The following is a 15,362-nucleotide window of genomic DNA, read 5'->3' as shown; positions in this document are numbered from 1 at the left end:
AGGAGTGGCAGAGAACGTCATGGAGAAACAGCTCAGGTCAAGGGGCAGAGAGGCTGGAGAAGCCAAGGCAGGTGCTGGGGTCAGTGTGGCCAGAGCTCAGGATGTCGAGTGAAGAAGAGAGGGGCAAAGGCTCACAACGCAGGGCCCTGAAGGCCAGGCCATAGGATCTGGAATAGGTCCTGGATGTGATGGAGAGCCATAGATGGTTTCTGAGCAGGACTAGTTGCCAGTATCTCAGAAAAATTAATGTGAAAGCAAAGTCTCTCCTCATCCCAAGAAAAGAAAACTATACCTACGTACCACGACAGATGTTAACTAGACTTACTATGGTGATCGTTTTGCAATATATACAAATATTGAATCATTATGTTGCACACCTGAAACTAATATAAAGTTACATGTTAATTATACCTCAATAAAAAGAATTTTGTGAAAAAGCAATGTCCCTAGTGGAGCACAGGTGGCTCAAAAGGATGGTGGAGGGTGGTCTGGAGGGATGGGTGGTGTTCTCTTCTCAGAGTCAAGTTTTCACTGAATAAAACCCCAGAAGCATTTTTCACCCAGTTACAAATTCTACCTCACCTATCATCCAACCCCCAGGCTTAAGAGCATAATAGTTAAAAGCACAGACTCTGGATAAGAGCCTGCATTTGAATCCCAGCACTGCCACTTACTAGCTGTGCATCCTTGGGCAAGTTGTTTAACCTCATCCAGCAGAACGCGACTATCTCCCTGCCTCCTAGAGTTAGTGTAAGGGTTACGTGAGCTAATAGTTGCAAAAGCACTTCACTGCCAGGCGTATGGAAAGCGTTTGGAAGATAGGGACCTTTAGGGCCACAGCCCCTGGTCTGCCCCTCAGAGGTGGACACAGGATGAGCCTGACATGGAGCCTGACCCGGGTCCTGGTCACCACTGAGTGCTTTGCTACCCACATACCATCGCTTTAACAAGTCCTGGCAGAATCCCAGGAACCAAAGCCAGGCTCACAGGTCTGCAATCTGCAGAATGAATCCAGTTCATGGCAACAATTTCATCGGATTCAACCTAATGCTTCCACTTTTTGAGAGCAGGATTTCTGGAGCCTTCTTAGTCTGGTGCACTCTCCTCCCACAGGCAAATGGAGCAAGGAAGGCAGGCCATCCAGGAAAACCCAACGGAATCAACCTTTTTGGCCATCTCGAGCAAAAGAAAGGTGTTTTAGATATATGAAGCCTGATTTCCAACTGATACGTGACTTCCCTACTATATACAAGTATACAACCCAGGGAGCGGTCACTCCCTGCTGACTCTGAAAGAGAAGCTGGATGGGCAGGCAAATACAGGTTCCCTTTGAGGTTTTCATCTGAGGGTCAGGACAGACTCTTCCCAGGGGCCTCTGTGCTTTGCTCCTGCCCTTTGACCTTCCCCAATTCGCCCCAGAATCTGGCTCAGCATCTTGGACTGCCAGAGCCACGGTGTAGGTGGAACTGAAATTTGAAGCATTGCTCTCTTCCGGGACAAGGACAGACTAGTGGGGCTGTTGCTTTTGCAAACAAGACAGTGACGAGACCAGAGGTAAGTTTTTGGAAGAGGACCCTGGCAGTCTGCGAGGGGCCAGTCCAGGGCGGGGCCTGGAAAGCGAGTTTATGAGACTCTGGGAACTGACCCAGAACAAAGTGGGGACATTCCAAACTGAGGTGCGGTGGTGGAAAAAGCCAGAAGCGTGCATCACAGAGGGGATATGAAAGCAGGTCTGCCCCCAAGAAACTGGCTTATTTCTCAAGAACTAGAACAGCACGAACTTGGAAAGGCTCACTTGCCAGTGGTCTTAGCCATCACCTGGAGACACACTCTCTCCCAGCTCTGCTCGGAAACAGGAGTCCCCTGACTCTATTTACCTAGCTATGAAATGGCCCTGATGCCTGATCCTTTCCAGGATGAGGTAAAGAGCCAAAAGTCCTAAAGAATGCAAGAGGGTGGGGTGGGGCCCAGGGCTGCTCACAGATGTGTATCAATTTCCCAGCCCCAATTATCCAAAAGAAATGTCCTCTGGAATCATGTCAACCTCTCTTCCTCTATATTCCGCTTTTATCTGTTGTTGTTGTTGTTGTTTTTAGGTTTATTTACTTTGAGAGAGAGTGAGCATGAGCAGGGAAGGAGCAGAGGGAGAGAGAGAGAGAGAGAGAGAGAATCTTAAGCAGCCTCCATGCTCAGCACAGAGCCCAATCCAGGGCTCGATCTCATGACCACGAGATCATGACCTGAGCCGAAATCAAGAGTCTGACACCTGACCAGACTGGAGCACCCAGGCCCCCCTGCCTTCCACTTTTAGAAAGCCTCTTCCTGCATCAATGAAACACAAAGCAAGAGCTTGGGGGAGGTTGATTTTGACTTGAGGACACTGAATACAATCTTTTCTGGATGTTTACAAAGTGTTTACCAAGCAGCCCGCTCTCCAAACCCTAGCAATTGCTTAAAACAAGAAAGCTGTTGATTTGCGCAGTGTTTTCTTTAAAAAAAAAATCATCACAAATGTTAGATTTAGAGACATTATTTCTTTTTAAAAATAACTTGTCAAGGGTACAAAGTATTTAGGAGGTTTTCTTCTCAGCTCAGAAAGCAACAGGGAAAGGAGCCTTTTTTTTCTGCATGAGATTAAAAGGGGGGAGGGAGGGGTAGATAAATTGGAGAAGGGAGGGGGATCAGAGACAGGAGTGAGGCTGGTTAGTTCCCTGCCCTCTGAATCCCAACAAGATTCATCTCTGATCCACCCACCCCTGCCTTTTTCTCTTCAAAGACCCACCAAGAATCTAGAGGGAACAACCAGACTGAGTTCCATTCTGCCCCCCCTCCCAACCTTCCCTCCCTCCTGTCCCCCCACCACCGCCCAGTGCTCCCTGACCTGCCTCTCATATCAGATGTCAGCCTCTCTCTTCACACACAGATACCAGAATGTGTCCCAAAGGGTACCACTGAGGGATGCAAGATTTTAGTGGATGATACACAAACAATGTTGTTGTTTTTTTTTTTAATTAGCAGTATGTATTTTAAGGAGTATCAAAAAACCAGATACTGATAGGTGATAGATAGATAGATAGATAGATAGATAGATAACTAGGACCTCAAAGCCATGCTTTCAGACATTACCCCTTTCCTTTTTAAGTACATTTTATTCAACACATATTCATTCAACCAATTACTGGGTTATTGGGGTCTTACTGAGTGCCAGGCACCACTCATAGTGCTTAGGGACATGGGTGAACAAAAGTCATCAGACATTGACCTCACAGAGCTTATGTGCTGGCAGGAAAAAGCAGAAAATAAGCCATAGATGAATAAATAATCCAGTGTTCCAAGGTGATTAGCATTAGGTGGGGAGGGGTGAGAAGAAAAGGGACAGTAGAGCAGAATAAGGCAGGTTGGGAGCGCCCAGGGAGGCGGGAGGGAGCAGGTTGCCAGATCAGGTAGGGTGGTCAGGATAAACCTCATCAGGAAGGGGAGACAGATCTGAGCAAGGAAGTGAAGGGGGTGAGGGAGCTGGCCACAGCTCTCTCTGAAATAAGATGGGTGCAGGCAGAGGGAGTACCAAGCACATGTCCTGAGCAAGGAGAAAGAAATTTCCCATTCCAGAAAGAAATTTAGACCTAAAATGTTCTTCCCTTACCCATCGGACTTGGATAATGCTCATCCAGGCTTCATATCCTAGCTCAAATATCACCCCCTCCAGGAAGCCCTCCCTGATCACTCTCCCCAGGCTAGGTCAGCTTCACTTTAGTACAGATGCTCTCAGAGATCCAGGATGCTTTCTCCTTTTGAAACTCTACACCGATTCCTGTTACATCTAACTGCTCGCACGCTCTCTCTTTCCTGCTAGACTGTAAACTCCATGAGGATTGTTTGCTGGGATTATTTCTGGTTTTGTTCATTGTTGTATTGCCAACACCTAGCACAATGCCTGGCATATGGAAGACACACAACAAATGTTTGTTCAGCGATTGAATGGATAGTCTTAGGTGGCAGGCCCGGAAGCAGATTATTCGCTGAACACAGGATTGTAGCAGTTGTGGAGAACTGGGACAGTAGGCTCCTTTGGGACCCAAAGTTTTGGTGGGCCAGAGCAGCTCCAGAAGCTGAAGCCCCTGCGATAGCAAAGCTGGATCAGCCCAGGAGCCCCACCTCTCTCTCGCACCCACCTGTTCACAAGCCGCCCCCCACAGGCCGCCTTGCCAGGATAGCTTCTGTCTTCACTGGAGAAGCCAAGTCTCAGATATTCAAGAAGCTTTTGCTCCCCCTTCAACTCTGCACCTGCAGCAGCAATGTTGAAAGGCTTCCTTTTGAAGCATGCAGGAGAATCCTAGGAGTGGCAACCAACCTGGGCACATCTGCTGGGCTGCCTGGCCAGGCACCGAGTGGGCCCTGTGCACCAGCATAAAAGTGACCACCCTCACGGTGGTCATACTGTACAATAATATTGTATGGCTTGGCTGTGACAGGTAACATGCAGCAGTACATGACTGACAGGGGCTTGTGGGGCGAGCTTTCCTCTCTTGCTTCCAGATCTCGAGTGCTTCATATAAATATTTATGGGAGTCTGGGCCTCCATTAACCCCGCCACTGCCACATTTCACTTGCTACACGGTGCTTGGGGGGCAGGGGGCGGTGTGAAGGCCAGTGCCCGATACACAAAGCACGTATGTCTGTGGATGAGAACATGTAAAGACGATCATGGACCCAAATGCATTTTGTCAGGGTGTTTACATGTATGTAATCCTTGGCTTTCAATGCAAGCATAAATCCATACAGGTATATGCACAATCGTGTGCCTTTCGTGCACACGGTGTGAGAGTGCAGATACAGCAGATAAGCGCATGGGGATTTAAGCGTGTGCACATACATGCCTGCCTGCCTCTGTGAATTTAAGAGCGAGCTGCATACATGTTTATGCGTGTGCCTGCCTTAAGAGTGTAAGCACATCTGTGTGCAGGTTCGAAGTTTCCATACTGCACCAGAAACAGCTTTGGTTAAACTAAGGATGATTCCATCAAAACTGCCTCACCTAGAGGCTGCTGCTTTTATAGACACTTGCTCTGCTAATTATGATCCATTTGCTGGAAAGTTCAACTGAGAACAGATGAAAGGTGAGGGGTCTGTTGATTATGAAAAGCATCAATGTCCCAAGCTAGCAATGCCCAAGTGGGCCCCACCACACACACACACGCACACACACACACACACACACACACACACACACACATACACCCCAGGACCACCATAAGCTGCTGGCTTCTCCGTGAGAGACTGATGCTGTAGTTTCCCTCTGATCCCCTTATGTTTGTCCTGCTGTATCTCCAGGAGCCCATCGTCCATCTGTGTGTCTGGGCAGGGAGACTTGTGGGTGGAAAATGGTAATTATACCCCCAGGAAAGAGACTACCCTGTGCAAAGGGAATTAGAAAGGAAACTCTCCTCCACAAGGGCTATTTGCCACCCCTCCATATTTTCCCCCACGCTCTTCACCACCACCACCCCCCTCAGGTGTTTCAGATAAGGGATGTGAACTTGTGGAATCTGATGCCAAAAATACAAATTTTGGTATGGGGGGGTGGGGACTCAAGTTTTCCATCTTCTGCTGGGCAAGAGGTGCCTGGTCTGGGCCTACTTCTCTGTCTTCATGGACAATAGTAGCCCACACTTCAGAGAATTAAGTGAACCATTTTAACAGGACTAACCTCATGATCTGGCCACACCTCTTGTGCCCCATGACCTCGTGAACTCGCTGCCCCTTGTCCGTGCAAAGGGACATGTGTACCGGGCTCCAGTTCCCAGGACACCAAGGAGGGCCAATGCCAAGCCTTGCATTGGGAGATGCAGCCCTTTGCGGCCCACTCAGGGAAAGCAGAGCTGAGTCCCCAAGACCAATCCAAGCCCAGGGCCTCGCCTGAGTAGGAAACAGGTGCGCGTAACCCTGGCAGGGTCAAGGCAGTGAAAGTGACATGAGAAGAAACAAGGGGACTTGAGAGTGAGCTCCTGATTCCCGATGGAGTCACAGGCCAGGCTTAATGCCTGCCTTGCTCTCTCCAGCTCTGAAATGAGCACCCCTAAGCTTCCCACCCCCCTGCCTGTTTACTGAAAGAAGTGTAAGCCCCTGTAAAACGCACAGAGCCCCACAGGGAAGGCACGGCGACAGAAGTTTTGAATTTGTGGACTTCTGCCCCTTTCTCACGCCAAAACTGGCTTCTTCCAGAAAGTATCAGGCGTCCTCCCATTGCTTCTGTGGCTGCCCCTCCAGCCTGAGGACAGGATCCCCTTTTTTGATACAAATAAAAAGGAATGTGTAACAAGCGGCTGCTACTTTACAGAAAAATAACTTCACAGGCAAAGAATGCAGAAAGGCATTCTGAATTTTGCCTCGGAACAAACCCTTATTAATAATTTAGGTGGTTTTCCAAATTGGAGCGGCAACTTATCATACATTTAATTTCTTGCAGGTGAGAACAGTCAGCTCTGATCTTCTTATCTAAATTCATCTTTTAAGGTAATTTGTGTCGCACGATGGAAAAGGGGACTTTAGATGCTGGAGAGACATAAGGTGTGGAAAATGCACGGGGAACACGGCGAAGGCGTGCAAAGCACAGGGAATGCGTGCTCCCCAGCTGAGAGGAATGCTCTCCGTGGTCTGGATGCCTGCTCCTAGGAGCAGACACAGAAGAAGGGGCAAAATTCTAGCAGCAGCCTTCTCCAACAGAAAGCTAGTCCTCTGAGCCAGGTAAGCGCCAGCCTCGGAAGCCTTATGGTGACTTCCTCCGACAAGCCGGTCCACCCTGGATCAGGGACTCTCCCTTCGCTGCAAGCTGGCAAGTCTCCTCAGAGGATTGCGCTGGGCCCAAGCTTGGGAGCAGCTCTAGGAACCAGACTGACTTCTTCTAGGAGGGCTGCTGTTGGAAAAGACGGTGTCTGCAAAAGGCGCCTTTTGAGGACTTTTATTTTGGTGGGGGGAGGAGGAGCAGAGTAAACCTCTAATCCTCCCTTCCTTACATAACAAATCCAAACACTGCTATCTCTGGGATGGAAGGCCAGGCCAGCAGACAGCAGGCTGTACAGGGAAGGGTTACGCAAGAAGCCACTTCTGGGTTTTCCTTTCTGAAAACAGAGGGGCAACGAAGCAGGGTTTGCATCTGCAAGTCTGCAAGGGCCCTGCTGGAATCTCCCAAGCCAGCTGTTTCCAGGGCCCTACCGAGACCGAACTTGAGTAGGGGTGGGTGGCAGAGGGAGTGGAGGGTTTGCCTGGCATGGCAAAAGCTGTGACTCTAGTCACAGAAAAGCCCAATAAATGACCACACTGGTGTGGTTCCTGGCACGCCCACGCTAGGCCTAAGAGGACAGGCGCGCCAGGAGAGTGGGTGGCATGGAGGTGGGCACCTCTGCCCGGGACTGGGATTGGCCCTGCCACAACAGTGCCCAGAGACCCTGGATCTAAGGAAGGCGGGCTGGGACCAATAGAGGGATGTGGGTCTAGGGCCCAGCCCCAGCTGCGCCGGCTTCTGCCACGGAGGGCCCGGCTTGGCCGGCGGGGATCCTGCAAGAGGTCGATCCCCACCAGCCGGGCTGCCGGTGGACGACGCCAGGGAAGGCTGGGGAGTTGAAGCCGTCCAGGCGGGAGAGCCCAGAGCCACTGGCTTGGCCCGGTGCCCCACGGAGGCTCGGGGACCCCGGAGCCCGACTCCACCCCCTCGCCGCCGCTGCCCGCACTTACCGGACACCGCGGCCCCGGCTGCCTTAGCCCTTCCTCGCCTGGCGGAGTCTGAAGGCAGAAGGGACGTGGGGCCAAAACGCAGGGAGAAAGTTTTCTGCAGTGAAGAGTTCGCCAAGGAAGGGCTGAAGGAAAGGGAAATGGCAAAGAGTAGGGCCGCGGGAGACCCCACCGAGCGTGGCTGCAGCCGCCACCCCTGCGCGCGGGCCGGGACCCCAGGCTGCAGGTCCGCCGCGCCGAGCGCCAACCCGACCCCTCGCGGAAGGTGGCGGCGGCCGATCCCGCCCGCACGGCCTCCCGCACTTTTGTGCCACCCGGGGGGGGGGGGGCGTGGGGGCTTCGCTCCTGCGACCCGACGGGGGCCGCCCCAGCCAGGGATTCGGCCCGGAGCGAGCCACCGTCCCGGGGCCGTGTGCGTCTCACTCGGCGTGCGTCTCCGGCTGCAGGCGCCAGCCTGTCTACGTGGGACCAGTGCGGGCAGGGACGAGTCCCGGCGCAGGGAGATGTGGCCCCCGGGGTCGTGGAGGAGCGCGAGGACCCCGCGAGCAGGGCGCAGCGGCGGGAACCGAAGAGGAGCCGCGGGGCCGGGCCGGGCCGGGCCGGAGGGCCTCGGGACCCAGTTCGCTCTTCCTGCGCTCGCAGGCGCCGGCTCCGCGGCGTGGTGGCGGGTCGGGACGGCGGGCTGCGGGCTGAGACACGGCCAGGGCCTGCCCGCCCCGGAGTCTCTCGAGGTCCCGGCCCCCTCCGGTGCGCCGCCCGCTCTGCCCGGCTCTCGCCCGCGTGCGTCCCGGGGCCGATTGGTGCCCAAACAGCGGGTGGGTGCTGGGACTGACAGCTCCCGCCCGCGAGGGCGTCGGTGTGGGTGCTGTGTGTGTGTGTGTGTGTGTGTGTGTGTGTGTGTGTGTAGGACTGCGAGGTGTGGTTGTAGGCTTCTCAGAGATGTAATTGGTCACTCTGAAACTGCCTGACCCACCATGTCATTCTAGATGCTGGTCGCTCACTGGGTTGGTGTCTGTGTTTCCGTGCTCTGGGGAAGGGAAACCAACGCCTTGGAGTCTGTGACCCTCCCCAGCCCAGAGGCTTTTTCAACCAGAGTCCAGGTGGCTCTAGAAGTGGAAGAAGCCAGTCCGTTCGGGATTATTCCAAAGGGAGTCAAACCTCCGCCAAATGGAACCCAGGTGATCCCCCTTGGTCTCCAGGTTCGTACAGCGGGGTTTCTTCAAGCTCTCAGCCTGGCCAAAACCGCTTTCGCCCCACAGGGGATACACTTGTACATTTGGCCGTGCTCTTATCAGATTTGTGAACGTGCCCTTGAACACACAATTACCCAACTAATCACACCCCCTTGCTGCTTCATCCATGTGCACTCAGGTAGAGCGACTTCACAGGCAGATGCGGCCACCATCCCTCTCCCCGGCCTCAGCCAAAGCCTTCTGTGCCAGGCGTATCTTTGGCTTGGTGAAATGACCTGGGCCTTGGAACTTAATTCAAGCTAGAATTCTACTAAACAACACCAAAACGCTATTAAATGGATATCACTGCCGGTAGTATTTGCATCCTTACTTTCCGGATTTTTTTCCCCTGGTCTGTCCTTACCAGGCCGGGACCACCACGCCCAGGATTCCGGGAATCCCAGGCCAAAATCTATTCCCTGCTAGTTTCAGCCTTCCCTTCCTTCTCCCTGGCTCTTCCCCGCTCTAGTTCCAAGATCTGCTGCTGGGGTTTCTGACCTCTCCCCATTCAGGTCCTGAAGTTCCATGTTAGGAACTCTGGGCCACAGAACCCCAGGGCTGGAAGGCTGAGTCTCTTGGACTACAGATATTGGGTCTGAAGATACCAGAAGCCCGTTGGACCCAGCCACTGCCAAAGGAGCAGAGAAGCTTTCTGGATTTGGGGGCAGGGGGTGGGTAATCCCATTCCCACTCTCAGAAATATCTGAGGCCAACTCTGAATTATAGACAGGACTGCAAGAAGGCTGAGAGGGGTTTGGGGTAACCTAGACGGGAGATCTTGACTCTTCTGAGCGTCTGGAAAAGGGAAGGTCTGGGCCCACCTCCCTGTCAAGGATGTCCAGTTTGCAGGGTGGCTACACCAGAATGATGCCCCAAGCCCCCTCTACCTCCCAGTTTGGCAAGTCACTGAAATCCTGGTCAGGACATGCAGTGCCCTTCTGTGGGTCTGAGGGCTCCAGGCCTGAGTGGCATGTGTGCCCAGGGCACACCACCCCCCAGAAAATAGGTCCGCAGGAAGGGCTTCCTGTCTGAAGAGCCTTACCCTGAAAGCCCTGGTGCTGGGTTCCACCTGCTTCTCCAAGTCCTGGGGAAGGAGGCACCGGCCTCCACTCAGGGCAGGCAGGCGTTCTCACTCTGGGCAGCAAGATACGCTGGGCAGGAGAAAGTTGAGAGCCTTGCAGCCCAGGGAGGAAGGCCAGAGTGGCAGGGCCAACTGAGCCTGATTGCCAAAAAGACCCCTGTTTCCCCATCAGGAAGCTCCGGCTTCTGGGCTTCTTGGGATCGGCCGATCTGTACCTCAGAGCCTGCAGGCTAGCAGGCCAGTCCTGATCCTCAAGCCCGAAAGCCTCCCCAAAATGTGTCCCCTCTCAGCTCACAAACCCGCTCCCAAATGAGGTCTCTACCTAGAGTGAGAAGCAGGAACATATTTGGGGCTCATGTGCATACACACTCACAAGCAAGGGAGAGAGTTGCCCAGACCTGGTCTGTTTCTCCATTGGCCAGGGAGGGTGAGTGTCCCCAAAGTGATTCGACTCTTAAAAAGGCAAGAGAAGAAAGTCAAAGTCAGGCGCACACAGAATCCTCTAAATAAACACCATTTCCATGGGTTTAATAAGCAAAATAGGAAACCATTTTAATAACCAAAAAACAGAAACCAGTCTGAATAAAACTACAATAGACTAGGTTTTAATATTTTCATATCATAAGCAGGGTTTGAAATTGATCCCTTATTTTACATGAAATAAAAACAAATTTCTGTTGCAGCAAATTTGATTTCAACACAGTTGAATCCGTAAAAACCGAAGCTCGTTTCTGATGCAGGACGAATATCCACAATATTTAAAACTGCAAGCACCATGCGGTTCATACAATCTTGTTATTACTGTTAATTTATCAACTAATACAAACTCAAAAATGCATCCGGCCAGCAGCGCCAGCAATCTCAAATGGGAACTAAAAAATACGCTTTCGTTTTGGTATTTTTGTCAGTGCAACTTAAATCCTTTTACTGACCTGCAGGAAAAAAATGGTAATAAAGAAAAACACCCAGATTTTCCCTATAACTACTATACAACTGAAGGGGGTGGGGGGGGAAACTCACCTGCTAGCTCAAAAGCAGGGAAAGAAACACACAGAACATGTTGGTCTAAAGGACGCGCTTGAAAGTTGCAAAATTACTTGCCAATGGTTGGGTTTCTGGTACTTTCTGAGTGTGGCGGTAGGTTCAGCACACGTTTGGGTCACCATTGGGCAGTGTCCGGGCTGGTGAAGCCACTCACCCTAAGAGCACCGCAGCCACAGCAATTAGTGTGGATGGACCTGGAGGGCTGTGAAGGGACCCTGGGGTGATTCCAACTGCATTAAAAAGCACATAAGATCTGTTTTCCTTTCCGTTCTTGTTAAGGGTGTCAGTTTGAGACACCCAAATTAGCAAGGTCGGAGTGAAGACATTCCTGGGCCGTGCTCCTCCCGGGTGCAGAACTGGGCAGCTACCCGCTCCTGATATTCAGGAACTGGGACCCGGGTCCTCTTTCTGTCGACACCCACAAAACTGAAAACTGAAGCGGAAGGGACAAGAGGACCGAATGGAGACGGGGAGAGGGGAGAAAACATGCAACTTCCAAGGGTGCCCCAAGACAAAGTTGTTTTCTGATGCAAAATGCCCAGAACTATTTTTTTTTTTTTACTTACAAAAAAATAATGCCATAATAATAAACCCAAACGAAGACACTCAGCTTGCTGCCACGTTCTCTAAGCTGTTTGGCGGGGCGGTATTTACAAGCCGACAGCCGGGACTGAACCCCGGCAAGCAGCCGCCGGAGTTTCTGAACTGCCATCCCTTCTCACTCAAAGAAACAAGGGGGTTATGATCCATGATCAACAACATGCTAAAAGTTAAACAAGAAAATGGTACAAAATAGAAATTATTACCATACATGTCCAGCATGCAGGATTAATATTTTTAATGCAGATTTTCGTATTTTTTCTATATAATGGAGCAGGCAATAAAACTGATGAGAATTGCGCGCAGAACGTCCTAACTGAGGCCCGCGTCTCGGGGCTGAGAGCCAGTGTTCTCCGGACCCTGGACAGACAGGTCCGTCTGTCCTTCCTTCCTTCCTTCGCTCAGCCTCGCCTCGCGCCTGCCGGACGCCAGGGTCCCTCTCCTCTCCTCTCCTCTCCTCGCTGCTCTCTTCCTGGGTTGGACTGCGCTCCGGGCCGCGACGCAGCGGCCCCGGCTTAACGCGCAAAGTTCAGAAAGCCAGGCAGGAGTCTCCAGACGGCCTTGGCGACTCCTCGGGACTATGCCTCGCCGCCCTCCAGCCTGGAGGAAAGTTGCTCCGGGACTTCCCACCCCCTCGTCTGGCTCTGGCTCTGCTCGAGTCTAGGAGGCGGCGCTGGCGCGCGCCGCTCTCCTCTTGGCCAAGGTCCCCTGCCTGCCCGCGCGCCCTCCCGTCGCCCGCGTCCCGCGCGCCCTTCCTCCCTCTCCCTCAAGTCAAACAGGTCAAGGCTGGGGCCGTGGCAGGGACAGGGTCCGGGGGGAGTCCGGGGCGGGGGACACGGGACGGGGAGTCCGGGCCCGGGGCATAGGGCGGGGGCCGGGACCGGCCACGACTCACAGAAAGAACTCGGGAGAGGAGGGGCTGTCGCTGGTGGAGCCCGCCTCCCTGAAGCCGGAGTTGGCGAGTTTCTCGCACTTGACCTTGTAGGCGTCTCTTTCGCGGGCCAGCCGGGACACCTCCTGCTTAAGCTGCTCCACCTGCTGAATGAGCTGCGTCTTCTCGTTCTCCAGGTGGTGTTTCTGCTGGACGCGTTTATACCTGCACGACTGGGCGTAGCCCCGGTTCTTCAGGGTCCGCCGCTTCTGCTTCAGGCGGATCACCTCGTCCTTGGTGAAGCCCCGCAGGTGGCGGTTCAGCTCGCGCACCGACATGGACACAAGCTGGTCGTCGGAGAAGCGGTCCTCCACGCTGCCGCTACCACCAGCCGCCGTCGCCGCGGCGGCCGCGTGCGGCCCGGGCCCGGGGTGGCTGGTGGGCAGCTGCTGCGCTGGGCTGGCTGCGCTGGACGGCGGCGGCGACGCTTGGTGATGGTGGTGGTGGTGCGGGTGCGCGTGCGGGCCCAGCTCGTCGTGGGGCACGCCGGCGCCCGGGTATGCGTGGTGCGGGTGTGGGTGGTGGTGGTGGTGGTGGTGGTGCGCGCCGCGGAAGCCGTCGAAGCTCTGCAACGGCTGTGGCACCGGGTGCGAGCCGATGAGCGCCTCCACCGCATCCTCAGGCGTCAGGTTGAGCGCCTCGGGGTTCATCTGCTGGTAGTTGCTCGCCATCCAGTACAGGTCCTCGAGGTGAGTCTTCTGTTCGGTCGGGCTGAAGCTGGGCGACGAGGGCACCGAGCTACACGGCGTGCTGAGTGGTGTGGATGACACCGAGCCGGCTGGCTGCAGGCGCGTGCAGGGCCGGCCCGGGCGCTCCGCGCGCCCCAGCGGCTCCTTCTTTACGTCGAACTTGAGCAGGTCGAAGTCGTTGACGTACTCCATGGCCAGCGGGCTGGTGGGCAGCTCGGGCCCCATGCTCAGCTCCGCGGCCATCGCTGACGCGAGGCGCAGCCGCCGCTGCCGCCCGGGAAACTTTGCGGCCGGCCGGGGCGCGCCGAGCCGAGAGCGGGGGCGAAGAGCCGCGAGCCCGGGAGGCGGGGAGCCGAGGGCGCAGCGGGCCGGGGCCGCCGGCCAAGCCTTTGTCTGGGGACGCGGCGGCGCGCCGGAGAGTCCCGAGGCTGCCTGCGCCGCCCCAGAGCTCGGGGCTGTGGCCGCGCCGGGGCCGGGCCGAGTCGGGAGGGGCGGAGAAGCAAGCGGGGCGCGCGGCTGGGCGGAGGGGAGGCGCCGGGCAAGCGCCCGCCGCTCGCTCTCTAGCTCTCCTGCTCTTGGGCTCTCTCGGTCGCAGCCGCTCGCAGCCCGGCGGCGCAGCTGTGCTGGATCCGGCGCCGCCGCCGCCTTTTATCGCCTTCCTGATGTCACCGGGGCGCGGGGGCCAGGGCGGCCCAGAGCTCTGGCCAATGGCTGCACGGCCCCCGCGGCCCGGCGGCGCAGGGCGGGGCGCGCCTGACAGCTCCTCCGCCCCCCGCGTCAGCTGACTGGCGGCCCGAGCCGCCGAAGAGCCGCGGAGGCCTGGCCGAGGGCTGGAGCCCAGTGGGACGGCGGGCCCCGGCCCAGCCCCCAACACCCTCCAGGTCCCGGTCCCCGCCCGCTTGCCTTTGGGGCGCGCCCCCCCCCCTCCGTGGGCCCGGCCGCCGCTTCCACCCCCTTCGCGTGCTCCCCTCGCTCTTTACCCCTCGCTCCCCACCCCCAACCCCTGTCACCCCCAAGGAGGCTCAAAAGGAACGCCGGGACGACACCTCTCGGGCCCTTTGTTCCCCAGCGTCCCCCGCCCAGTGGGGGACGTTCCGTGCGCCGCGCGGCTGCGGGGCCGAACGAGTGTGTGCGGTGGTGCCTGCCTGTGTTTCCGCAGGTCTGCGCGTAATTTGTGTGCTGGGGGTGGGTTTGCGGCTCCAAGAGTTGTGTTCAAATCCAACTCTTAGCCTCAGGGGACCCTCGGGCTAAGCAGGGGCAGTTCCCCTCCTGGCGGCTGCAGGGGCTGAGACCCGAGATGGGACTCCCTTGCCCAGCCGCTCCCCGCGCTCGCCCCACGCACAAAAGCACAGGATGAAGGAAGCGGGAAAGAATCGGCCCTAAGGCTCTGGTTTCCTTTCCCCAGCCGGACGCACGGAGCCCTGAGCTCCGGAGGCTGGGGGCTGAGGCCAGCTCAGGACGGTGCTCCGGGTGGCTCTCGGCTGCTGGGGAACCGACCCTGTTTTTGTTTGAACGTTTTGTAACGATTTAGCAGATCTCGGCGTCAGCGGGCCGCGAGAGGCTCAAACAGGCATAAAGTGCGACCCCAAGTGGCCACTGTGCGCAAAGGCGCGCGGAACAGCCCGGCCCGCGACTGGAAGGCTTGGACGACGCTTCGGACCCAGCTGGGTCTTCCTAACCGGTCCAACCCGGGCCAGCCCAGAACGGAGGCTGTGTGTGCACCGGGGCCCAGGACAGGTTCCCCTAGAGCCACTCACGGTCCCCGGGTCCCGTCCTGGGACTCAGCCGCGAGTTCGGCGCGGATCACGGCGCTTGACACTCCAAGCCCCAGCTCAGGGCGCGGGGGAGAGGGGCTGGGGGTGCTGGGATCCCCCTCGGCAGTCCCCTGCGCGGGACGGTCCTGGGCCGAGTTTAAGTCTGTGGCTGAAAGCCGAAACGCCACAGCGAGGGGGCCCAGGGCTGTCCATGAGAAACCTCAGAGCGCAGACGGGGAGCCCACAGCGCACCGCACTGGGGATCCAGGCAGGGCTCGGGCGCCGTGCACCCTCCCAACTCGG

At 55.9% G+C, this 15,362-nt stretch overlaps 2 protein-coding genes across 2 annotated transcripts; both read right to left on the bottom strand.

The window, feature by feature from the left end:
* Nucleotides 1-6,428: 6,428 nt before the first annotated feature.
* Nucleotides 6,429-11,797, bottom strand: LOC109498000 (translation initiation factor IF-2-like). Its single transcript, XM_045055072.1, has 4 exons — nt 11,740-11,797; nt 11,420-11,518; nt 7,732-8,660; nt 6,429-7,118 (listed from the first exon to the last, which is right to left on the bottom strand). Exons 1-4 carry the CDS (start codon nt 11,795-11,797, stop codon nt 6,843-6,845), a joined length of 1,362 nt encoding a protein of 453 aa, XP_044911007.1. The 3' UTR covers nt 6,429-6,842.
* On the bottom strand, nt 10,568-13,943 carry MAFB (MAF bZIP transcription factor B). Its single transcript, XM_023251254.2, has one exon. The coding sequence runs from the start codon at nt 13,546-13,548 to the stop codon at nt 12,577-12,579; it is 972 nt and encodes a 323-aa protein (XP_023107022.1). The 5' UTR covers nt 13,549-13,943; the 3' UTR covers nt 10,568-12,576.
* Between the last annotated feature and the right edge of the window lie 1,419 nt (nt 13,944-15,362).

Source organism: Felis catus, chromosome A3, assembly GCF_018350175.1.
Source record: "Felis catus isolate Fca126 chromosome A3, F.catus_Fca126_mat1.0, whole genome shotgun sequence".
Taxonomy (NCBI): Eukaryota; Metazoa; Chordata; class Mammalia; order Carnivora; family Felidae; genus Felis; species Felis catus.
The sequence above is the reverse complement of the archived record's forward strand: the minus strand, read 5'-3'. Positions and strand labels throughout refer to the sequence as shown.

Bases quoted from the DNA above. Each gene is read 5' to 3' on its own strand.
- MAFB (XM_023251254.2), bottom strand. From the start codon at position 13,548: ATGGCCGCGGAGCTGAGCATGGGGCCCGAGCTGCCCACCAGCCCGCTG.
- LOC109498000 (XM_045055072.1), bottom strand. From the start codon at position 11,797: ATGGCAGTTCAGAAACTCCGGCGGCTGCTTGCCGGGGTTCAGTCCCGG. The intron at 11,519-11,739 runs GTAAATACCGCC...CTTCCGCTTCAG, and splicing joins TCAGTCCCGGCTGTCGGCTT to TTTTCAGTTTTGTGGGTGTC. The intron at 8,661-11,419 runs GCCCAGGAATGT...TACATCTCTGAG, and splicing joins CTGCACCCGGGAGGAGCACG to AAGCCTACAACCACACCTCG.